The sequence below is a fragment of the Centroberyx gerrardi genome, chromosome 5, assembly GCF_048128805.1.
Source record: "Centroberyx gerrardi isolate f3 chromosome 5, fCenGer3.hap1.cur.20231027, whole genome shotgun sequence".
NCBI lineage: Eukaryota > Metazoa > Chordata > Actinopteri > Beryciformes > Berycidae > Centroberyx > Centroberyx gerrardi.
The window spans coordinates 3,755,670-3,781,413 of NC_136001.1; the positions used below are offsets into that span (position 1 = coordinate 3,755,670).

Here is a 25,744-nt window from a genome sequence, read left to right on the forward strand (position 1 = left end):
TCATTTAATTCCTTTCATCTGCATTTCCTGAGGGAAATTCAACGATGGCACTGATGATACAGGTTGGGAGATGAACACTGCTGTCAAAATAAAAACCACAAAGTAAAGTAGGCCTATATATTTTGCATTATATTAGTGTGTGGCATAGGCATATTTTGTGAATATCGCAATATTTCCCACAACATCGAATCCCAAGCCCCCGCTCCCAATGACCCAAGTAATTTAATCAAGGTTACATGACATGAGCAATGAGGAAAGTCGCCCTTTGTGCAAGAAGAGGAAAAAGAAGAATGAATTGCAAGCCATAGCTATTTCAATATGTCTAATACCTCAAAATAATAGAATGACAGATGTACTCTTTTAAAAAAAAAAAAAGTAATATCTGCTCGTTTTGCCCAATTACTCCACTCACATGTAATTAGTAATACAGAGAGAGAAACCTAGCTGGAGTTTTGAGAGAAGCCATGGGAGGGTGGAGTAGAGGAAGTGAACTTTGGAATGGCAAGCACTGTTTCCTAATGTGTTTCCTTTTTTATTTTTATTTTTTTATTTTTTTAAATGACCAAATTTGTATTGTTGTTTGATTTTCCCCACGGGGGTTAGGAAGAGGACAGTGGAAAACAACACAATACATGCAACACATTTACCTTCCATGCAATTGACATACTCTATATTGGAAATGATATATAGAGATGCAAATATAATCTACCTACATACAGTATATATGCATGCACACACACTAATAAACATAGGAGCATGTACACAAAAGCACATGCATGCATAATCGATAAATATGCATCCTTTCCACATTTTGTTGGTCCAGTTCTAAATGGATTACAAACAAAAAATACTGTATGTTTGAAGCGCCAGCTCCACACGACAAGTATTCAACCGCTTTGCAATGACGCTTTGCAATGACACTTCAAACTGAGTTCCGGTACATGCAAGGACATTCCTTTGAATGCCCTTGAGGTGTCTCTACAATGTGAGTGTCAGGAGTCCACCTATGGCTATTTCAATTGATTGGACATGATTTAGAATGAAAGAGGTGAATATCAAATCCAAGAATACCAAGTTCCTACTTGTCCTTGTGGAGAACGTTCTCCCTCAGTTGTCTTGGAGAGAACAAACCTCAAGAACATGAACACAGGGAGGAATATTTACAGTTTGAGATGATATTGTGCAATCAGTTAAGACGCACAGCTGTTCATTTTACACCTGTTTCAACCAGCTTTGCACTATAGACTATAGCGCTGTTTGGTCTTGACCCATCATTCTCGTAATGAATCTTGGGGCTTGCCATTTGTTCTCATCACCCTCCGATGCAACCATTGGCAAGTCAAATTCCAGGATCTTTATCCGTCTTCCATCCTTGCTTTCTTTTGTTTTGGAATTGTACTTTGGCCATTAGATATTACGTTATTACAAGATATTGTACAAGATATAATATGACAAGAAGGCAAAGTGAGAAAGACCCAAGGGCAGACACCACAATTCCAAGTCCAAGGAGCTGTCCGTATGATTCAGGGACAGAATTGAGTTCCCAAGAAGACACTATGTCAATGTATTTTATTTCAATAAATATGCAAACATTTCTAAAAATGTTTTCACATTGTCATCATGGGATATTTTGTTTAAATTGTTAACCAAAAAATCAATTGAACCCATTTTGAATTAAGGCTGCAATGCCACAAAATGAAAAAAGAAAATACTTCTTGAAGGGACTGTATATGGATGTGGTTTGAAGGTAAAGAAGGAAAGAGAGAGGTAGCGATACTGGTTGGAGAGGAATTCCCAGAGAGAGAACAAAGCAGGGAATAAGGGGGCAATGTAAAAGGATATAAAGAGAGAGGGATAGCTATCCTTTATGCTGTAATCTCTTCAACTCGACCTATAGCCCCTCCTCCAGAAGAGAGCGCTAGGGCCCTGGCAGCGTCATCCTATTAACATTCACAGCGCATTCCACTGCATGTCTCCTTACTCCAGCAAGGATCCTGGGGAAGGCATGCCGCTACCTAGAGAGTGACGCAGTCAAAAGGAGAAACGAAAGATGATGCACGCCAATGCACTGCGTGTCCCATGTAGAAAGACATATAAATATGCAAATGCCCTCACGTTGGATCACCAGTTCTCAGTCTCTGCATCAAGCCAATGGCGTTATGAAAGAGAGGTTCTTATACAATCCAGGATCCCTATTACATTTTAATTTGCACCCAGTGTGAATTTTTTTTTGTGGTTTGTGGTGATCAACTACTGTGATCATAGCACATATTTTGCTGGGATTTATATATGCATTACATGCTGAAAATTCACATATTTGGTTTCTTCATATTGTGATATTCTTCTAATTTGTTATATATTGCATATATTTTGACATTTTTATACATTTTGACTTATCTTCTTTCTCTTTTCATATTGCCGTTGTGCTCCGACCCTTACAATCGCCGCTTGCAGCTATATTTTTTTATTATTATTATTATTTTTGTTTCATTATGTTCTATTGCGGTTATTTTACACACCCTCATAATGCTGTAGTTCATTTGTTCATATTTTCTCTCAATTAGTTTTTAAAAATAAAAGTAGATCCGGTCTCCCAAACTTTCTCTCCTAAATGGTATCCCTCCGCTATCTTCTCTTCTATCAATAAAAATGCTATTAGGCAAAATTATGTTCTAAAGCATTGGACCCACAGTCAACTGCACAATAGCGGCATCTGTTGTTGAATCTGTTCACCAAGGTTTTTAAATGTCAGTTTTCAGTCTATTTTCATGGCCTCATTCAAATGAATGGGAAGTAACAATCCGAATGCTACAAACACGTCCAGCTGCATCCGATCTTGGTGATTAGTTTATATTCTGGTTTTCATGGCGGTCAAGCGCCGAATAACCCCCGTGTTAAAACTAAGTGGAATATTGCTTTAAATGAAGCATGTAGCACCTTTAACTCAAAGCCGTGTAAGGGTTATTTTAGCATAAACATGAATGGGGATCAGGCCAATGCTGCTGTGTCACGTTTGTCTGAATTCCCAGACGGCCTCCAACCCCCCCATCCTGATTATTCATTGGCCTCCTGGCTGAGGCTGCCGGCCCATAGCCTCACCGCTTGACGCCCGGTGAATATGTATTTTCCCGACAGTCTGGGGTAAAGATCGATGGCCCCCTCTCCGTTTTCCTTCTTCACTCTGCGATCTGTCCATTTTTCTTCATCTTCCATCCCTCATCAAATCTCTCCTTGTCCACATCTGCTGCTTCCATCTCCGTCGAAACTCATTCTCTCTTTTTCTGCCTTAGCACCCTCTACACTTGCTCATCCATCACATGTACCAACATATAACAGAAGGTGCGGGGAGAAAAAATGATGCGATCCTCCATCCATCAGCCGCGGGCCAGCAGCGGCCCAACAGAACACCACGATGGGCAGACGAGCCCTGTCACCCGCCCTCTCCGGAGAATAATCCTGTCACTTTCCATCACATGGCACTCCAAGTTGTTCTCTGTCCTGACACATAGCACTTGGCACTACTGCTTTATTAGGGACCGAGCGCCGAGGGCTAGACCAATATATCAGGCCAATATCGGCCTTTTTATTAAAAATCAGATGTGGTCCAGTCAGTGTGGTCCACCTCTGATATGATGGAGGCCCCTCCCTGACCACAGCTAGTCAATATGTTTTTATTATCATTATTTTTATATCAGATGTTTGACCAGAGAAATCACTCCAGTGTAGTGTGGGAGGATTTTACTCAAGTCAAGTCTGTAAAACCTGCAATGAAACCTGCATCACCCTGCATTAAGGAAGAATAGAATAGAAAACTTTGACTGTTTTCTATAACTGGGTAGAATCTATGCGAGGGTGTTGAAAGGAACACAGGACTGGAGCTTCTCATACTGTCACTTCCCTCCCTATGTTTATCTGTTCCTCTGTGCACATTAAACGACAAATGAGACACAGCAGTGTATGCATCACAAACACTTTTTCCTCCTCACATTACTAGAGAAGCTGTATTGCTAGAGTGATGTGCAATTAGCTACGTGTTATGACCAATTTCAGCTTGCCTCTGTATTACATTGATTGCCAATTGACATTGTAAATACCTTCTTCTGTAGCATTCCTGATGTAATTATTGAGAAGCTTGCTAATTGCATAAAGCTCTGCAGAATACCACTATCTGTGGGCAGGAAGACATTTTGTATACAGTTATAATGCTTGCTAACGTCTTTTCTAAAGTGTCAGTTATCTTTTCCAAGTTTGATAAACTTACAATGTAGGTGATCATGTAAAGGATCAGAAAAATGCAGTGCAGTTATAGTGGAATGCAAGGAGAATGCATGCAAAGATGTCTAGTAGATCTAAATAATGTGGAACATGGAGATGAATGACATACAGTGTCTAACATTACAACACAGCCTTGACTTCTGCATTCACACATTTGGCCCCATCACCGCTGCCCCCTCCCAACCCCCCCAGCATATCCTCTGTATTTTTTATTTAGCCACAGAGGATTGTTTTTTCCTGGTGTTTTCATTGCTGGGAGGAAGCGTGCAGGCAGAGCAGTTGGGACGGTTCCTTTGTGTGTGTGGAGGGCGGTGCTGAGTGGGAGGGTGCTTCGAGGCACCCGAAGGGGGGTCCACGCCATGAGGTTGTAATGGACTCATATCTCGCCCTCCTCTCTGATGCTTTCTCTGCCTCTCCCTGACAGCAGTCTCATTTTCTCAGCCACATTAGCTTCCCCTCTTCTGTTTCTCCTCCTTTATTTTCCTCTACATTTGCCCTCTCTTGTTCAGGTCCCTTGAACCTTCAATGGGCTTTTCATCGCCCTCTCTTCCCACCCCACTGCTGTTTTGTTTTGTCTACCCGCTTACTTAGCTGGCAAGCGAAGAAGGAACTGCTCTGAGTGGTTGGAGGGCATCTGTTTTCATCTACCAGACCACAGGATTGGATCTCTTCATTTTGTAAATTCTCCCAATTTGAAGTTTAGCACAGCCCTCAAACTTAGAAGGGAGGGGGACGCTGTTGTTGACACAGCGGGCAATTTCAATATTGAATCCATTTCACTACGCCCAGTGTGACACCAGAAGCACAGTTGGCAATCTCAGGATTGGATCTTGATTCTAATGCTTCAAAAGCTTCCGGAAGACAATCAACAAGTAATCAGTGTATGGGAAAATAGTGGGAGAGAGAATCCGACGCATCATTTCAGCCTAATCCTGCAGACTCTAAACCCTAGACCTAGAAACCAATCCTAAATAAGCAATTTGCTAATTTTTCCCTTTGTCTCAATATTGTCAAATACATTCCTGTATGACCTCTTTGATATTGACCACTGACTACAAACCATAAATCATTTTTTATGAGATATTAATATTGCACAACCTTAGTTCTAAATGTGGCTTTTAAAAGGATGTATCTTTATCTCAGTAAGGGGAACCTGACTGGATCGGTTTGACAAAATACCCTGTCAGCATACATCGTCTTGTTAAAGCTGTAAGTCAAACAGCTTGGCGTTGGTTGTGCAGCAGATTGTGTGTGCAGTGGGAGGTTGACAGTGGGTGTGTATGGGTCTGTTTGGACTGCCAGAGAGCGCTGGAGCCAGGCTCCCACTTGGTATGGCCACCACTGATAGTCTGGTCACAGGCATACATGTAAAAAAAGGTGCAAGAGTGATCAGTAAGACCCATGGCTTTACTCTTTCACAGCTACAAAAACGAGTCATATTGCAAAATATTGCTGTTTCTAGAAATATATATTGACTTTTAATACCTGATGACACGCCAATGTCCCTCTTTGTCTATATTATCCCAAAAAAGTTACACCATGTTGCTGTACAATGATCATACTGAAACCGTAAACTTGGAAATTGCACAGTTAAATCAAAGCGCTATCCACAACAATTTAGAAGATGGTCGATAAAGCTTTTTTCTATTAATGTGAATAATAATAATGAATGGCTTGTCTTCTTCCCCGCAGGTCTTTCTGGCAACCCGGTGGATCTGGAGAAGCGCCACACAGCATTCGGAAAGAACTTCATCCCTCCCAAGAAGCCCAAGACTTTCCTGCAGCTGGTGTGGGAGGCTCTGCAGGATGTCACCCTCATCATCCTGGAGATCGCTGCCATCATCTCCCTGGGCCTGTCATTCTACCACCCACCAGAGGGTGACAGTGAAGGTAAGTACGGAATAGCGGGGGGGTGGGTATGGATGACGCAGGCATTTCCGAAGGCGTTTTAGTGCAAAGTCAGTCCAGTCCAGTCAAAAAAGTAATGTTTTTTTGTATCATCCCAAGTTTCTCCTCCTCCACGGAAGCTGTTTCTAATGCATTTCCATTAGATTCAATGTCACTGTATTTTCCCCAACCCAGCCAAACTGAGATCATAGCTGCCCACAGGATGTCGCAAGCCTCGATCACGTTCCCTCCTACTGAATATTAAGCCCCCCCCCCCCCCCCCCCCCCCCCCCCCCCTCACCAGGATGTGTACAGGGGGAGGCCGGCGTGACAGACGAGGGTGAAGCGCAGGCCGGCTGGATCGAGGGCGCCGCCATCCTCTTCTCAGTCATCATCGTGGTCCTGGTGACGGCCTTCAACGACTGGTCCAAGGAGAAGCAGTTCCGCGGGCTGCAGAGTCGCATCGAGCAGGAGCAGAAGTTCACCGTCATCCGCAAAGGCCAGGTCATCCAGATCCCCGTGGCCGAGATCGTGGTGGGAGACATCGCCCAGATCAAATACGGTACGAGACGGGGGACAGAAGAGAGGAAGCATTATAAGAATAGCACGTTTGAGGTCCAATCATTTAGAACTGCTGCTTAAAGAGGAACTAGACCCCGAACCCAAATCTGTGTTAACCTAATGGTGAAAAGAACGGTACTGAACTGGCCATCTGCTATTGGCTGATCTTTGGTGCCAGGTGATGTCACCACCTGTTGTACTCCATAGAAGGTGACATCACCTGGCACCAAAGACCAGCCAATAGCAGATAACCGGTGATGGGGTGGACGATATGGGGTTCAAGATTCAATACAACCACGATACGATGTAATAAATAAAGGCTCAGTGACAACAAAGTATGACTGCAGAATTATGTTTGTTTCTGAGCCACAAATCTTTCTAGCATTGGTATTGACTTGCTAGAATGTAAACACAATTGAAAAATGTCATTACAAAGTTCAGATAATATAATTTGCATGGCGAGCTTGTGAAATTGTAATAGCAAGCCTTCTCATTTGTGATTACTACAGCAGAATAAAATTGAGCTAATATCGTGATTCATTTTTCTGCCCCACGATACATATTGTCACATCCCTAACTAAAATGCATGGCCAGTAGTATCCATAGTAATGCCATTTGTCCATCTTCCAGGGGTCATGTCACTATTAACTTGCAGTTAATAAAGTGCATGATTAAGCAACTCAAACAGCTGTGATCTAACTCAAACTTGTAGGTGACCTCCTGCCTGCTGACGGCATTCTGATTCAAGGCAACGACCTGAAGATCGACGAGAGCTCTCTGACCGGCGAATCGGACCACGTCCGGAAGTCTCTGGAGAAGGACCCCATGCTGCTGTCTGGTAATACTGCCTGCTCATAATTAGGGTTCGGCCAATATGGGTTTTTGAAGACAGATACTGATATTTTTTGGATGGAAGCTGCTGATAGCTGAGATTTTGTGCCGCTGTTCAGAATCTTTAAATTTGACTATTTTCATGCCAAAAAATTACAGGATGATAAGAATAAGAATATTTATGCATATTTGGGTGGAATCTGATCAAAATGTCTCATTAGAATCAATTCAGTTTATAGGTTTCCCACAGACAACCAGTTTAGTATTCATTAATTCAAATACAAATGATATTAAATCAATTAACTGCTTCATATCCACCATATCAGAGGTAAACAACGTTGACTGGACCAGATCCCATTTTTAATAATAGGACAATATTGGCCCCATATATCAGCAAACCATTATATCGGCCTAAACCCACCCAGCAGCTGTCCATCATTGACATTTTTCACTATGAGAGTATTAATGCATTTGATGCAAAAAGTCAGCTGCACGTACAGCTCTTTATTTTGTCTCGCTCTGCCTTTGTTTTGTCCCTTCCCTCAGGAACCCACGTGATGGAGGGATCGGGCAGAATGGTAGTGTCAGCAGTCGGCCTCAACTCTCAGACAGGCATCATTTTTACTCTCTTGGGTGCCGGCGAGAGTGACGAAGAGAAGAAGGTCAAGAAAAGTAAGAGATACCCCAAGCGACAAATCGAATTAACAGCCTGTCACACCTGCGCCTCCCAGAAAAAAAACAACAAAAAAATAAGAGGCAGATGCCCGCTTTTGCACACACTGCTTTCACTCCCCGGCTCTCGCTGTTAATGTTCAAAAACACTGGCTGTCCAAGGGAAGCTGTTCTGGGAGGAATCCAGTATGTGCAGCATATGCAGTCAAGCTCAGGTATAAACACGAATATTATAGTGTCGACAACGTAGCAGATAAAGAATACATGATTTTGCTCCATTGTTCAAATAGTGCAGATTGGAAATATTTGCAATTATATCGTTTTTAAATTCCTATTTGAAGTTTTCAGATTCAGTTCGATATGGGGCAGTAACAACATACCTGTATTGTTTAAATGTTCTAAGTGTAGTCTTTTAACATCAATAAATCATCACCACATTAATTTTGAGACATTTGTTTAATTACCGTAAACAAACAAGACCATCGCCGACAAAATTGGCAGCCTCTACCGGCCTCTGCACTGCATTTTACACTGTGGCTACCAGGTCGGATTTGATGAGAAATCTGCTGGATCGCTTTACGGCACAAAACAGGAAGAGGGCGCTATTCTTCCAGCGCACACGGAGCTAAAGCTTTCTGAGTTTTTGCCCATGGTAGAAGGTGGAAGGAGTGAAAGGCTGATGGAAATATCAGCTCCAACATGTTGATCCTATTTTAGGATGGGTAGGGGGGACAGGAAGCAACGAGGCTTATGGGAAATGTGGTCTTCATTTTGAGAAACACGAGCAGAAAACAATACTGAGGCTACCAATCAATTTTGAGCATGGTCTCATTTGTTCACAGTAATTTTACCAAGGTTTTACCAATATATCATTTTGACGATGATATATTGATGGTTAAAATGCTACATGTAGCCCTTTAACAAACGAAAAACATATTTACTTTCCTTTGTCCTTCTCCCATTGTCTACCTCCTCTATTTACTCCAAGTATTTAGCTTTTTGAGGTGGAACCCTTTAAAACTGGAGATGCCCCAACCTTTACTAGTCTGTCACAGACCAGCTGAAACAAACAACAACAAAAAAACAATAGCAGGCATCTGCAATGGATCTTTGTTGGTTTTGATTTGCTTGTGGTCCATGCTAACCCCTTTTAATCGTGTATTTTTATTTTATTTTTTTGAGTTTGTTTCTGTTTGGTAATGTGGTTTTATTGGCTAAGATTTTGAGTTCCTCAGGCATTCATTCTGAATTGGCTGAATGCGCCAGCTCAGTGGAGAGAGAATGTCAATTTTCCTTTTTTGGCCTCCATGCATTGTATGCTTTTTAAAAAACAAAAAGCCACTAATCAATTCCTAATGACCTTGTGGAGCACCATCATGATCTTACTGTCGCAGGCTGAGGTTTCTGATTTTGTAGAATTAAGATTTAGCAGAAGAGCAAGTCAAGAGTCAGTCAGGCAGTGAAGAGTCAGACTCACATTCATACCAGCATTCACAAACACATCTCACACACACACACACACACACATAATGTATTTGGATTAGCTGTCTGTTCTGTCCTGGTTACAGCAGAGACAGAGAACAGACTTTGCTGTTGCACATGGCTGCATCCCCCCCCCCCCCCCCCCCCCCCCCCACACACACACACACACACACACACATACATACACACACACACACACACACACACACCTCGCTACTGCGGCCCCCACCCACTCCCACAGCTCCTCACACACATTCACACACCCAGACACTCGCTCACACTCATCACACCCATTAGTTCTTTTTAAAGCGTAAGAAGTGTCATTAACATGCATGCAAACACACACAAACACACTCACATACCCCCCCCCCCCCCACACACACACACACACACACACACACACACACACACAGAAGTGAGGCAAAAAATCCTGGAGCAGTGTAGTCTCTTTCTGTCAGAAATCACTGCCTGAGTGTCAAGACGTGTGTGTGTGTGTGTGTGTGTGTGTGTGTGTGTGTGTGTGTGTGTGTGTGTGTGTGTGTGTGTGTGTGTGTGTGTGTGTGTGTGTGTGTATAGCACCACCCATTTGTCTGAGTATTTGTGTTGTTTATGATCTCGCCAAACCTTTCAGATTAAAAACACAGTGCTATTGTGTTACATTTGGTGAATGACAAGGCAGGCTAGAGCCCCATATACTGTAGCTCCTCAGTAAAACATGTAGGCCTAATGGCTGATGGTTGCTTCCCCATCAATCCCAACTGGAAACCAGTGAGTGCTCTCTCTCTCTCCTCGGATGGCCCATTCCTGCCCACAGCACACACAAAACACACACGTGGATTTCTATTAGTTTTGACCCTTTTTATGTTTTCCCTGAGTTTTGTTATGATTTTCCTCTTTCCTTTTGAGCCATGTTATCAGCATTCCGCACTCTCTCCTCTGTCCGAACAGGTAAAAAACAAGGACCCCCCGAAAATCGCAACAAAGGTAACCCCTCCATTCAGCCATCCATCCCTCCCATCCCTCCCCCTCAGCTCCCTCCATCCCCCTCCCCTCACCACCCCCCGCCCCCCTCCGTTCAGCGGCAGGATGGGAGTGTCGTGTCAGTCTCTCTACCTCTCTCTCTTCCTCTCTCCGCTTCACACTGTCACGCTTTCCCTCCACCTGCTATATAAAAGGGGGAAGTTCTCTCGCCTCGCTTTACCTGTCAAAGGGTGCAACTCTCAACCTTAAAGCCGGCCCGCTTAGTCCGCCAGCCCGTAGAGTTACAGGCCAGACTCAGGTGGCCAGCACTTCCCTATGTCTTCCACAGTCAGAGGTGGAAAAATCCACGTAAATATCCAGGCCAGGGCAAACATTTATTGGATTTATTGTTTTCAAACATTTGATTATATGGAACAAAGAAGAAAAGCAGAGAGTGCTGCTAAAATGGTGCACAGTGTCAAAAAACGTCCAAAAAAAGATGCTCTTTGGTTTGGAGTATGCAACTGAACGAAAACAAGCCCAAGGCACTCTTCTTTGAAAATTTGTAATTTTTTTTACAATTTCAATATTTACAATTTTTCAACGAAGAGTGCCTTGGACTTTTGTTTGTTCATTTGATTATATGGTTTGACTGATATGGTGTTTTGAAGGCCGATAACCAGGGATGTAATGAAGGGTAAACCTAAACACCTAAGCTCACTTCACCTCCTTTTTATCTAGAGAATAGCATTTACCACCTTTTTAGGCTGACATAAATGTTTATGACATGAATTCATAGTGTAGATCATAGTAAGCAGTATCAAACTGATGTAAGTTATGTGACGATAGGGTCTTGGCTGGAGGTCAGTGTTTACCTTGTTATCATCTACTACACTGAAATATTTGGATTGAAGCTGCTGATCGCCAAAATTTTGTGATTTTCATGCCAAACAATTCCAAAAAAATTACAAGTGTTCAATGTTTTTATTGTTGTCAGGGTGAAATAGCCCCTGAAACAGCATCTATATCACCATGGGACACTAAAACTGTCCATTGAAAGCCATACTAATGAAATAGTTTTAGGTGGGTTAGCAGCTCGTTAAGGCAGGGTGAGGCATCATATCAGAGGTGGACGACTGTAATTGGACGATATGGCATATACAGTATGTCTATATTGGTGAATATATATCGGTCAATATATCGGTCTAACCGTTTTTGATTTGACCTAATTGAGGTGTGCTTGATTTTTCAGACACTAAAATGGCCTCCAAAGTAGACATTCGAGGTTCTAGTTCAGTGAAGCACTCCCTAAGCTCCTGTTTTTGTTTTTGAAATATTCCAATTTATTCAATTACTATTTTTCCCTGGTGTGTGTGTGTGTCTCCCCTCATCCCTTCTAAAAGGCCCTTGGGTGCTGTGGTCCCTCTAGCCCCGACCCCTCGCCTCCATGTCCCGTGTGATCCAACACACGTCCAACTTCCCCTGCAAGCTGTCTCATCACACACACACACACACACACACACACAAACTCCAGCCCTCCTCCCTACCTCCCATGGCTTGAGCATCTGCTACAGACAGAATGCCTCTTGATCTCCCCTTGCATGCACATAAACACACTCTCTCTCTCTCTCTCTCTCTCCCTCTCTCTCTCTCTCGCTGTCGCTCTCTCGCTCGCACGCACACACACACACACTTTGTCCTGTCTCCTTCCCTTTGCCCTTGGACTTTCATTACCAGTAAACATCCTCTGCTTTCTGATAGAAATCTGAACAGAGCTGTGGTCCCGGCAGGATAACCTCCACTTAACTCAGACTCAAAACACATGAGGTACACTATCTGGAATACCCTCAATCACATCAACTAACCAGCATCAACAGGGGAATGAAGATTGTGGGGGTTATGGGAAATGTGGTCTTAATTTTAAGAAACGCTAGCACCAGCACCTTATTCACACAGTGGCCACTTTGAACACTCGGGGTGGGAAACTCTACCTGGAAGAGCGAATTCAGCTCAGCTCTGTGCTATTGTTGTGAACCAAGATGCATCATACAAACAATTAATATTTTACAGATTCCCCACTGAAAATCGTTTATATATTAGACATTTTTCTGTTAGAAACAAATGGCTCTCAAGAAGGATGGATGGATATAGGGTAACTTTTTTAATATATTTGTCCCATTATCGCTAGCTACCACAGTCTAGCCTAGGCAGCTAGCTAGTGTCTTAGCTAATTAGTAAGCTAGCTAACTTCCCTAAATTCAAGAAGTCCTTGTGGTTGTTGTTCCTGAGATTGCTGGCTAATTTGATATCTGTTCGCTCTGTCCTCACTTATCTGTTTAAGTAATGCTAGTTTTACACAGTATATGCCAGTCTTCCAGATAGTTTCCCACCCTGACGTTCAAAATGGCCGCCGTGTGAGTGATAAGGTCAATAGAGCCGACCAATCGTCTCCACCATGCTCTCATTTATGGCAATTATACCAAATACCAAGGTTCAGCATCACATTAATTTGACAATATGTTGATGATTAAAAATGATCAACGCTGACACATGTGACAAGCCCCACTCCTCATTTACATGCTTTGAAAATGCCTTTTTCTCATATTCCAGTGAAAGGGGGGTGACAGTTTAGTCTGCAGTGTAGTTAGTGAGAAAAACCAAATGGTCCAAAAATTCACACTAGGAACTGGGCAAATAGATCAAGTGAATGTGAAGCTGCATCGCTGTCTCAATAGTTAGTGGGCCAGAGCGTCTGTGTGGGAGTTGCACCCTTGCAGTTCAGTGGGCTGTGGACTGTCGTTTGTTCTGTTGTGTATTTTCTTTTCCCTTTTTCTTTTCGCTTTGATTTATCTCATTTATCTCACTGTTGCCTCTTCCAGGGTGTTGCTCAGGACTTCATGCTGTCTTGTAATCACTGTTTGACTCTCTCCCTCTTTTAGTCTCCCTCGCTCTCTCTCTCTTTCTCTCTCTCTCTCTCTCTCTCTCTTGCTGAAATATAGCCTACAGAGTTTTTCAGCCTCCTCTACCTCGTACTTTGTCTTCTTTTTTTGTGGTGGTTTTGTATCGTTATTGCTTTTGTTTTTTTGGTAATTCTTTGAGTTTGTTGGTCGTCCTCTGTTTGTCGACTTTTTGTTTCTTTTTTATTGTAAAACACACTTTGCCCCCCACCCCCTCCCCCCTATCCGCCGTGCGTTTTCCCATGGTTCAGTGCTGCGTCTGTTGAAGTGCTGTGCGTTGGTCCGTGGGTCCCACCGTCAGTCCAGTCCCGTCCATGTGAAGCTGTGTCAGTTAGTTCTGGTCTTGCTTAGTTCTATGTTGTGGCTTGTGGTCCGGTCCAACCTCGTCCTCAGAATGGACCATGTGCATATAACTACAAAGCTTCCTGGTTTGACACCCCTACTTTTTTACCCCTACTCATCCCTTGGTGCAAATTGTCCAAATGGTGATATCTGCTGTTGCCAGTTTGATAAAACTGTGGTCGTGTCATGTCCAAAAAATACCTCCTTTCTGCAAAATTCTGTCTGGGTATGTTCTAAATGATAGACTAGTGATCCATTCCCAAGCAAATGCTGGGTGCATAAGGCTAATGTTTGGTGTCTGAACTTTGTCGTGAAGATGATAGTTGTATTGGTCGGAATGATAATTTACCACCTTGAAATGCAAGTGTGTGGCCAGAGTGAGCTCTCACTTCTGAGTGGCTTGAGGGTGACCATTATTTTTGTATCACTGGATACCTCTAGAAAAAGGGTGATTACTGTTCTTAATGGCTGTGCTGGCAAGTTTTGAGCACATCATTTCAGCCAAACCCTAGCATGTAACTGTTTCAGTAAATGGAATTTGAAATTGTTTTGGTCCTTTTTGGGGGCAATTGTAGAAAACTGTAAAATAATACCTTTGCATGGCATATTGGCAAATAAACACTCAATTTGTACCACTTTGTTTTAACTTCTTTCCCACTGCTGGAAACTGGCGGCAGGCCTTACAGAGGAGGATGGTGCCATTTTCCCCTCTCTGTCCCCAACCAGTCCATCTTCCACAGTTTTTTTTTTACAATATTGGTTGTTTTATTTTTGTTTTATTTTTTGTTTACACAGTGGTTTGTATGGGTTTGGCATTTTCTTCTCCTGCTCGTTGTGTGGTGCCAACAGTTTTTTACTGCTTCAGGCTGTGTACTCGGTTCTTTTCTGATCAAAAACTGTTCAATTTTTCTCACCCAGAGCGCACTGGAAAGAATCGCCCATTCATTGGCTCCCACAAATAATCTACGGTGGCCCACTGGGGACAATAGGCGCATTGACGCATGACTATTTGACATCTCAGTGAATAAACTAGGAACAGGATGACATGCAGAACAGGGTACTCTAATAATCAGTGGCATTTTTTGCCCTATTATTTATCATTTCAAGGGCATTTTAATTTCTGACCCTGGTAAGCACCCAAGCCTTATCCTCTCACTGTCATATTGAAACATGCTTGCACCAGCCAGACAGACAGCAACACTAAGTCAATGGCTTAAGAAAAAAAATCCATGTGATTTCAGCAGGCTAAAGCACCAAGTGCTGGTTACCAAACAGAAAGTTGGTGGTTGGAAAGATTTTAGAAAACCTGGACAGATTTTTGCAGTGGGCAGCTGAAGTTACTCTTCTGAGTGTGAAATACTGTAAGAGTCAACTGGAGATTGGTGCTGCACTATGGAAGAGGTGTCATCCAGGAAACTAAGATGTGCTTCATGTGCATGGTCCATTGGTATTGCTATTGGTACCAAAAGTGATATTGCTATGATCAGAAGTGGATTTCCCATTGATGCCCCAAGAGGGTTTAATAGAATAAAGATACAATTGACTCATGTCAGAGTTAAGTTCAAGTTCATTTATTTCTGTAGCTCTTCATCACAAGCATATTTCAAAGAACTTTACAGAGAGTAAGCCTACCTAGATTTAACTAATTAGCACTCAATCATAGAACAGAATGATGTAATACAAATACAAGAAAGCAAAACAAAGCACCATAGTAAGTTTTTGTATGACATAGCGAGTCTACCTGTCCTACATAGCCGAACCTACCCAGCACCACCAGCCTTAGACCTTCAAAGCATACAAGGAAAACCTTCCAAGCAAACCGTATAACGAAAAATGGAAGAAACCTTGAGCGGGTCAAGTCAAAGACGGATCCCCCAACAGGACACCTGAGCGTGCAATATGTGCCAGGACACTTATTGCTAGGGATGGGATGATTTATCGAAATTCAATATATCGCGATACAAAAATGTGACAATACGTATCGTGGGGCAGAAGTAATCACAAATGAGACGGCTTGACCATCACAGATTTACAAGCTCTCCATTGAAATTATATTACTTACACTTTGTAATTCCATTTTTAAATTGTCGTTTACATTCTAGCAAGCCAATGCCATCGCTTGAAAGATTTGTGACTCAAACATAATTCTGCAGTCAGACTTTGTTGTCACTGAACTTTTATTTATTACATTGTATCGTGGTTGTATCGAATCGTAAACCCTGTATCGTGTATCAAGTACCGTATTGTGAGATAAGTGTATCATCCCATCCCTACTAATTGCTGTATTACTGTTATTTTTATGGCAAAAACTTCAGTATTTCCAGCCATTTTTAAGCTCATCTACTCATATTCAGTCAATTCCAGAGGAGTTTTTCCTGAAATAACAAGAAATTCTTGGTGATATCCAAATAATATTGTCACAGTTGTAATCAGTTTTGATTCAGTACTGTCATACCAGTCCTTTACAAGGCACCATTGTACAGAAGGACTAACATACAATTTTCAATGCCTTGATATGGCAGTATAAGAAAGCATAGCACTGGATGGAGATAGTGAATAGTTTAATTCAATACCACGTTGTGCACCCTTGCGCAGAGCTCAAACACATCAAAAGGCTCCATACACTACAGTACAAATAAGACAAATCCAAGCCGATGAAGTGAAATGCAAATATACTATTTGCCTATGTAAATCAGGAGCAGAGCTGTGTAGCAGGACGACTTATCTTTGCGTTGACAAGACGAAACAAGAAGCCATGTCAGAATTCAGTCTCCCTCCCAACCGCCTTGTTCCCAACCTCTTAGCTCTGATGTTTAATGCTGTCTTGACAAAAGTGGGACACTGTTTGTCTATGATTGACACTCCCTTGTTAAATCCTCTCTGTTTTATCTCCTCTGCTGTACTCTGTGGTATGTGCGCTTAATGTTCACCAAGCTACTTTTTCATTATTAACTGCTGTTCCTAACATGTTTGCAAGAGTGTTTCTAAATGCCCCAACTACTTGGACCTTTTTCATTCATATTGATTGTTCTTTGATAATTAATTGGTTAAATGCCATTCTTTGCATTCAGCCAAAGGCTCACCAGAAATTCAGATCCATGTTAATGATACTGTGAGAGGTCTTTTCTGATCTCAGAGGTCTCTGTAATCCTCTGCGGATCACTGATCTGGTCGGCAGCGTTTTCAACTTTTCTCCAACTCTAACTGAATCTGCTTGTCTGCCTCCCTACCCTTCATCCCCAAACCACTCCTGAACCCTTGTTCCCTTGTTTTTTTGAATATATCCTCCTCTTCATCCTCCTGAACAACCATCACCACCATCGTTGACCCTCCTCAACCATTTTGTAAAACCTCCAACCTTGTTTTTTTTTTGTTATCTACCTACCATTATCAACCGTTGCCCTCTTCCCACATTCTCCACTCTTAATCCGTCCCAATCTTGAAAACACCCGCTTTCCTCTCTTCTCCATCTCCATCCCTGCAACCCTGTTGTGGCCCAACTTCAACCCTCTGCCCCTTTCACAATCTATTTCCTCCATCATAACTCCTTATGTCCCATTCCTTCCTCTTCCTCCCTCATCCTACCCAATCCTCCTTTCCTCTATTTCATCTACCCTACCCCATCCCAAACCCGTCCTCTACCCGTCTCAATCTCCCCCTACCTTTGCCCTCTCTCACCGCCCTTCCCCATTTCTAAACCCCTTTACCCATCACCCTTTCCTCTTGCCCACTCCTTGCCCACTTGCCCCTTTACCCCTGCCTCCTCCATTCTGCCCCCCAAACCCATCCCAAACCCTTCCTCTCCATCTTCTTCTACCTTTGCTCTCTTGACCACCCCTTCCCCACTGGCCCTTTACCACTACCCTCCTCCCTTTTACCCTCCCCCACCTGTCTATCCCCCCCCCCCCCCCCCTCCCCCCCAGCTAAGACCCAGGATGGCATCGCCCTGGAAATCCAGCCCCTGAAGAGCGAGGAGGCTGCCGAATCGGAGGAGAAGGAGGAGAAGGAGGAGGCTAAGCCGGTGAAGAAGGTCAACGTAACCAAGAAGGAGAAGTCCGTGCTGCAGGGCAAACTCACCCGGCTGGCTGTGCAGATCGGGAAGGCTGGTGAGGGACACACGCACACATACACACACACACATGCAGATACTTACACACAAGATGAAACTTCATTGATCCCCATGGGGAAATTGGGTTGTTGCAGCAGCAACTAGTAATAGGATACAGCAAAGAAAAATAGCATATTTCAACACTGTCTTAAGTAGAAATGGATGAATGTAAAATATAAAAGAAATGAACTACGGTATTATGATGAGGTATTGTGAGCATTTGAACATACTTAGACAAAGAAAAAAATTATGAAAAAATATATACAATATGAGAATATACCAAAATTATGAAATTTTAAAAATATTCAAAATGTATGTGATAAGTGACAAAATAAAACAGTGTCATCATACGTATATAACTTGTATGTAACAAATTAGAAGAGTATTACAATATGAAATGGTACATGAAATATATACATGGTGTGCAAAATGTGCATCATATTCACATTAACAGGTCCACAGAAGACATGAAAATACTGCACCATATTTGTACCAAGAATATGAAATGGTTGTGAAAAATAAAAAAATAAAAAATGTATTACTTTGAAATGAATATGCAGTGAAACATGTCAAATCAGAATCCAAATTTACAGCATATTTACATGATGTGCAGAATGTTGTATTCACATTTTCAGGTCTACAGAAGGCCATACATATGTATAGAAAGTGTTTAGCCATAAAAAAAAAAAAAACCTTCCTCATGGTGGTGTCATAAATGAAACCGCCAAATAATAATAGATAGCTTTGGCAGCCTAAGCGATTTTAGCTGATGTCAACAGATGACCACATTTGTGACTATCTGTCAACATGAAAAAGTTAGCTACCATTCAAATGTGCAATTGTTTCACCGAATAAGGCTCGATCATTGGCTGGGGAGATGAGCAAGGCACGGTGCCACGTAGCTTGCGGTTGTCTAAGTGAAGAGTGGGCCGGGGCCACTGTTAGCAGCCTTGGAGGAGGCAGTTGGCGTCCAATCATCACTCGGGGAATAAAAGCTCAGGGAATGAAAGTCCCTTGTGCCCATTTCTAACAGCCAGAAAGAGCCGTGGGGAGGGAGGCGGGGTTGAGGGTCAAAAATGCACTCTGGTTTATTGGATACATGTTTTATTGGGAACATGATTTACTCCAAAATTGAACGCATTTTCTGCGTGCCATTTCAATTGACCTTAATACATTCAGGAGCTTTCAGAACAGAGTGCAGCATTCTCGAGCCATGGACCAGGTTCCATAATAAACCGCCCTTCATTGCAAAACACAGGAGGTGATTGACAGGAAGGTAAAATGAAGTCCAAGCAGTTCTACTTGAAAAGTTGTTTTTGGAGTTTCAGTCAGTCTGATTGTACACTCCATTTTAAATGAGATACCCCTGATGAAGGCACCTATGCCGAAATATGTATGGTAGACATAGACAAATAAAGGCTTTTTATTTTTCGGACACAAAAGAAGAGTGCTGTGGCTTTCTTTTCTTAAAGAGTTGTTTTACCCTTGTTTCAAATGAGCACCGTTTTTGCAACCAGACCTAAATGGTTTGGTGAAGCATAAAGCAAAAACTGCACTCTGTTATCTCCTCTCAACCTGTAGTAATATGACAATTTGAAAGCCTGCTCTTCATCAGACTTCACACAAACTCACTCAATTATTTGCGTTTAAATATACCCCATGTGATAGATTCTTATTTTTGCTGAACAGTATCATCTGACAATAGTCTATATTTAAATTATACTTAGCACTTGACTTTTCATGCACATGCGGTTTCAAACAGTTAAACATTGCTTGAAAAAAAAGCTTGACGAACTGCTTTTTTTGCCCACAGCTGAACCACAGTTCTTCAATGACTTCAGTGTCTCTTACTTTGGTCCATCCATAAAAATCAGGCTGGTATAGTGTGCTATGTTGTATTCAGCAATCAGGCAAGTCAAAGATTAAAGGATATTCCTTCAAAAAATGGCAGTCTTTTTGGAAAGAGGCCTAAAAAAGACCAAAAAAAAAAACCGTAATGGATGGATAAACAAATCAAGTACATAGGTTTGGAAGAAATACTACTTTTTCAGTTTCTCTCCTTTATTTTTTTTTCTCAGAATCTGACACCTCAGTAAGTGCTAGCCCTAGAGACTGCAGACTAAAAGAGTGCCAAACACAGTAAATATTGCACACAGCAGACTTGACCAACTGGACAGACAGTAACATCTTTTCAGTACTTTACTGGCATAACTGCCATCATTGTAACAGTGTGTCATGACTGCTATCAGTTTAACAGTGGATCATGACAGCATTCAGTTTAACAGCGGATCATGGTGAATGATGGAACATTTCTATCTTTCTACAATTGCATTTTTGTGATTATTATTTTCAAATTTTTCAAAACGGTCACATGCATTTGTGTTGATGAAACACAGTGAAATCAGTTTACGTGCATTGTGATGTATTGCCAGCATATTACTCATAGAATTTGAGTGGATAGAAAGGTCCTTCCTCTGTTTGCCAGGGTAATTTGGCTAGTACACCATAAAATGCTGATTATGGAATTTGAAGGGTTAGTTGCTATGGTGACAACGCATGTCTAGGCCGTAAGACTTGTGGCGATCTGCGCCTTTAAGGACGTACCCCCCCACGTCACGCACACACACCCATAGACTGTTCAAGGCTGGATTTCAAAAGCACTATGGCGCGTACTTACCACTGACACACACCAGGAAGTGGCTAGACCGTCCGAGTGTCCGCCGTTAGCCTGCCAACCCCTGGCAGCGTGTAAAAGTCCGCCATTTGCTAGACCGCCCGTCCTACAGACCGGATCCACCGCTTCTTCTCTTCACTTCACATGCCATTTATACACCAACCCGCCGTTCATCGCCCGGTCCGACTATTCCCGGGAGCCGGCTACCTGCTACCTCGCCCGAACCGGAGTAACGTTGTGGAGGTAACCCCGGGGTTTCCCCGGAGCACACAGATGCATTACACTGACGGGAGGTTACACTCGGACTCAGATTCGGGAGCTCAAATGTTGCAGTACTGTGGGAATCAAGGAAGTCTCGAGTAGAGAACTCAGAAACATTGACACAGACTGACACTACTGAAAAACGGACTATTGGGGTTGGGTTGCACTGTATTGAATTATTGTTTGGTTGGTATTTGCACTGTCTTTATTTGTATAATACACTGTGGGGAACATTGCATTTGCTGTGTTGTGTGTTTTATGCTTGTGGCTGCTTTGTGTGTACAGGTAGTTAAGGGATTGGTACCTGCTATCCATTCCTTTGTAGGGTTTTGTTGGCTGTATTCGTACCATTATATTTTGTCAGACTAAAGACTCTGACTGGCACCCCGGCTTAACCGCCAGCGACCGCTACAGACTAAAGTCTGTCACACTTGCTTGAGAACTGTGCAGATGTGCCTGTTGCACAAGTGCGAGCAAACTGGCAAAATTCAACTGAAAGCAAATGTTAGCAACGTAGCTTTATCAAAGACTGTACTTCTCTCACTAGCTCCTCTAGTCAACATTAGCATGTTAGCATTCTATGGCAGCAAGGAGACAGAGAAGCTGCTTTGGTCTTTGCTATAAAACCTCTTGCCTTAACGACTTGCCGTAAGTCGGTTTGTACAGAAGCTAGCCCAACGGTACACATAAAAATGGCGCCGCACCGGCCATCCAGGAACGTTGATTTGAATTGGAATGACTGTTCTATCCATTCAAGTTCTGTGCTTACAATATAATCATCAGAAAATTACATTCACTTTAATATCATGCATAACTATACAGTTGCCTCTTAAAGTATTCACCTCCCTACATTTTTTTGCATCTGTCTGTGTGTAGACACATTCTTGTGAACATAATTAACTCAAGAACAATACATGATAGAAACTTCATAATTTCACAACAGGTTCCCCCTATAGAGTAAATGATCACACTTATTATACCGTAAATCCTCTAATAGTGGCCTGTAGTCAATTAAAAGCCGGGTCTCCGATAATGGCCGGGGGCGTGGTCGACACGAACAAATAAAGGCCGGCCTCAAATACAGGCCGGGGAAAAAAACAAAGGAAACAAGACTAGGTCAACACCTAGTATATGGCTGGACCGTGTCCGTCTCCTCTCTCCGCCGCTGTCCTCTCCACCGTGCCCACGGCCCGCATTGATCCTCCCGATCCAAGCCCCAGACGCCCGGTGACGCATCGGCGTCGGGACCCCCGCCGAAATCTCGGCCGGATCACCAGGAACACATCGGCGCCCAGGTTCAGTTAGCTTCACTTAGCTTCAGCTTACATGCAAACAACGGTGGATACCACTAAACTCTTGGTGCCTGTTTGTAACTGTAGTTTGTAGTAACGTACAAGTGCCACAAGATGGCTCGGCCGGCGGAAGTCTCTGGAGCATGCCGTCGTCGGTTACCATAATTATCGTAATGCATTGCAGTAGCAAAAAAAGGTCTACCTAACATACCCCAACAGAAGCAGATCAGAAAACAAGGAGGCTTCATACTAAAATATGAGCAAATATACTTATCAAACAGAGGGAATTAGGAATAAAGGCCTGTCTCTAATATAAGGCTGCTTCCAATAAAGGCCTGGTACCCTCGGCAGTTGAGGTAAATAAAGGCCCGGGCCAATATTAGAGGATTTACGGTAAGTCACTTTGGACAAAAGCGTCTGCTAAATGACATAATGTAATGTAACGTAATGTAATCTCATTAGATTTTGGATTATTTTGCTGCATACATTTTCATATTAATGAGGAAAAACTGATTTTCTTGAAACTACTATGACTCTTAAACGCTTTAAAATATGGAATTCATATTAATGTGTATTATGTGAAGACAAGTATGTTGACATAGAAATATTTGCTAAATAATGAATTGAATAGCTTAATTAATGACCTCATTAGCATAACTACTTATGTTTAATATACCATGGTAATTATGGTGGGGCATTAGGCAGCTCAAGTGCCTTTTATGTGATTATAATAATCTTTCATTCACAGTGTGCTTATAATGTACTTATGCTGTGAACATATTGTAAATCACTTCTTAAAACACCTTTATAGAATTGCTTTTATGTAATGTGTTTTTTTTCTTTCCCACTTTTAATCGTGTTTGTTTTTCTTTTCTCTTTTTGTCATTCTCTTTTATTACATTTGTTTTTTATTACAAATGTTTTTACTCTTCTTTTAACCTATTTTCTTTTGTGCTTTCTATTTTACCTCCTCATTATGTATTGTAGTGTTCTTGTTTTTATGCCTTCCTGTACTTATCTCACATTTCCTATAGCCGACCTTACAGGGTTATACAGTATAAAATAATATCAAATAAACAGTTTGAATGACATTTTCTAAATGTGTGCTAAATATCTATACATTTATAATGAGCTCTGTCTATTAAATGAGTTTGGGAACGTGCTTTACGCACGCACTTGCCTTTCTCCTCTCCTCCTATTCTTCCGACACACAGTCAACACACTCTCACTGGATTCCTCTGAAGCGGTTCCTTGGCGTGCTTTGTCTGAAAAAAGTGTTTCTGACGAGTAGCTGTCAATATTCATGTTTGAATATTCCATAGAAATAAGCGCAATACTGCGCAATGGATCTTTCAGTTTATCCACAGATATAGGCTCTCCCATGTAGACAGACTATTTCACGTACGAGATAAACGTAGGTTTTGGCCGGCATTGACCGCAAACTTTTTTTTTTTTTCCTTGCCTCTCAGGGCTTCCGTATATTTTAGATAAGTGCTGTAGGAATAGTTTGTTATTTTGATACCGTATAATGCCATAAGAGCACCACTTTCAGTGTTACCAAAGCCTGTCTGGATTTCAATTATCCCTCTGCTCCGTCCCTGTCGCTCCATCCAGGTCTGATCATGTCAGCCGTGACTGTCATCATCCTGATCCTTTACTTTGTGATCGACACCTTTGGGGTCCAGGGCCGCCCCTGGCTCACCGAGTGCACCCCCATCTACATCCAGTACTTCGTCAAGTTCTTCATCATAGGTGTGACGGTGCTGGTGGTGGCTGTTCCTGAAGGGCTGCCACTGGCCGTCACCATCTCTCTGGCCTACTCTGTCAAGGTGAGGAGGACCACACACACACACACACACACACAAATCATCAGGAATTGTTGTTTAGGATGTCACTGTCCTCTCCTCATTTGTTTTCTCTCTTCAACATCAATAAATCATTACCACATTAGTTTTGAGACACTAGTATAATTACCATAAAAACTGCATTTTACATTGCACACAACAGGAAGAGGGCTCTGTAAAATTGTCGTTTAAATCTTACTCTTCTTAAAACTTAGTTACATAGACTTGTTTTTATGTGATGTGTTTTATCCTGTTATCTTATACTATTCTTTTCACACTCTGTTCTTATCCTTTTATCTTCTGGTGCCTTCTCATTTTTGCTTTTACGTTTGAATTATTTTATGAGGTTGATATTTGCTTTCATTTGACTGTTAAAGCACTTTGCAAACTGTTAAGTGCTGTACAAATAAAATAGTAATATTACTGGTAACACTTCATTTTCCGGGTCCACAATTTCCTAGAAAGGAACTGTTCATTTCTTGGGAAGTTTCCTGGAAAGACCATGAAATGATGTAGTAGTTATATAAAAAACTATTTATTGGAAAAATAATAGGCAGAGGTCAATTTGGTAACCCAAGACCCAATTATTCATATAATTAGATAATGTAGTTATCTGTTGAATTCCTTCCTCTAATTTCTAATTTTCTATATAACTACTACATAATTTCAAGTTTTTGTCTTGGAAACAACAGAAGAAATTGGAGGAACTTACCAACTACCAGCTACCATTGAACTCTTTCTCTATTTTCCCTGTAATTAGTACATAATTTCATGGTTCTTTCCAGGAAACTTCCTAAGAAATTAACAGTTCCTTTCTAGGCAATAATTAGGAAATTGCGGACCCTGGAAAATATAGCGTTACCATTGTGTACCTAGGCTCAGCTGAAGATGAATGCCTAATAGCCTTTGTGTAATATGGCCAAAAAAACCTCAGCCGAACCTTAGCCCCCTAACCTCTGCCCCCTGTCCATTAGAAAATGATGAAGGACAACAACCTGGTGCGTCATCTGGACGCCTGCGAGACCATGGGTAATGCCACGGCAATCTGCTCCGACAAGACCGGCACACTGACCATGAACCGCATGACGGTGGTCCAGGCTTACATCGGCGACACCCACTACAAGAGCGTCCCCGAACCCGATGCCATCAAGCCAGAGACGCTGGAAATTTTGGTCAACAGCATCGCCATCAACTCCGCTTACACCACCAAGATCCTGGTGAGGATGCAGAGACAAGACACACACACACACACACACACACACAGACACACACTCTTGTCTTGCTATACTTGTGAGGACCTCCTATTGATTACATCGATTCCCTAACATTAATCTTAATCCTCACCACCACAAGCCCTAAAGCAAAAATGTAACTTTTTCAGTTCTAAACCGGTTTGTTTGGAATAAATAGGAACTGGGTAGAGCAATGATAGCCACCATTACTGAACAGACAAAGGACAGAGCGCCTGCATGCTGTATGCAGGATGTGCACAATAACAGCAGTACAACATCCTGAGACATGAGAAATGAGCCTAACATATGAAATGCATACAAAATTCAGAATAAAATATAGAACCCATGAAAGGGGTTCAAGCCTTT

At 42.2% G+C, this 25,744-nt stretch overlaps 1 protein-coding gene across 1 annotated transcript in view; it reads left to right on the forward strand.

The window, feature by feature from the left end:
• The window catches only part of atp2b4 (ATPase plasma membrane Ca2+ transporting 4), a 71,443-nt gene that overhangs the window by 13,881 nt on the left and 31,818 nt on the right, over positions 1-25,744 (forward strand). Inside the window, exons 2-9 of the mRNA XM_078283839.1 lie at positions 5,968-6,165; positions 6,467-6,724; positions 7,436-7,561; positions 8,101-8,226; positions 10,657-10,692; positions 17,891-18,073; positions 23,917-24,131; positions 25,121-25,363. Of these exons, the coding sequence (XP_078139965.1) occupies positions 5,968-6,165; positions 6,467-6,724; positions 7,436-7,561; positions 8,101-8,226; positions 10,657-10,692; positions 17,891-18,073; positions 23,917-24,131; positions 25,121-25,363 (1,385 nt within the window). The remainder of the gene's footprint in view (positions 1-5,967; positions 6,166-6,466; positions 6,725-7,435; positions 7,562-8,100; positions 8,227-10,656; positions 10,693-17,890; positions 18,074-23,916; positions 24,132-25,120; positions 25,364-25,744) is intronic.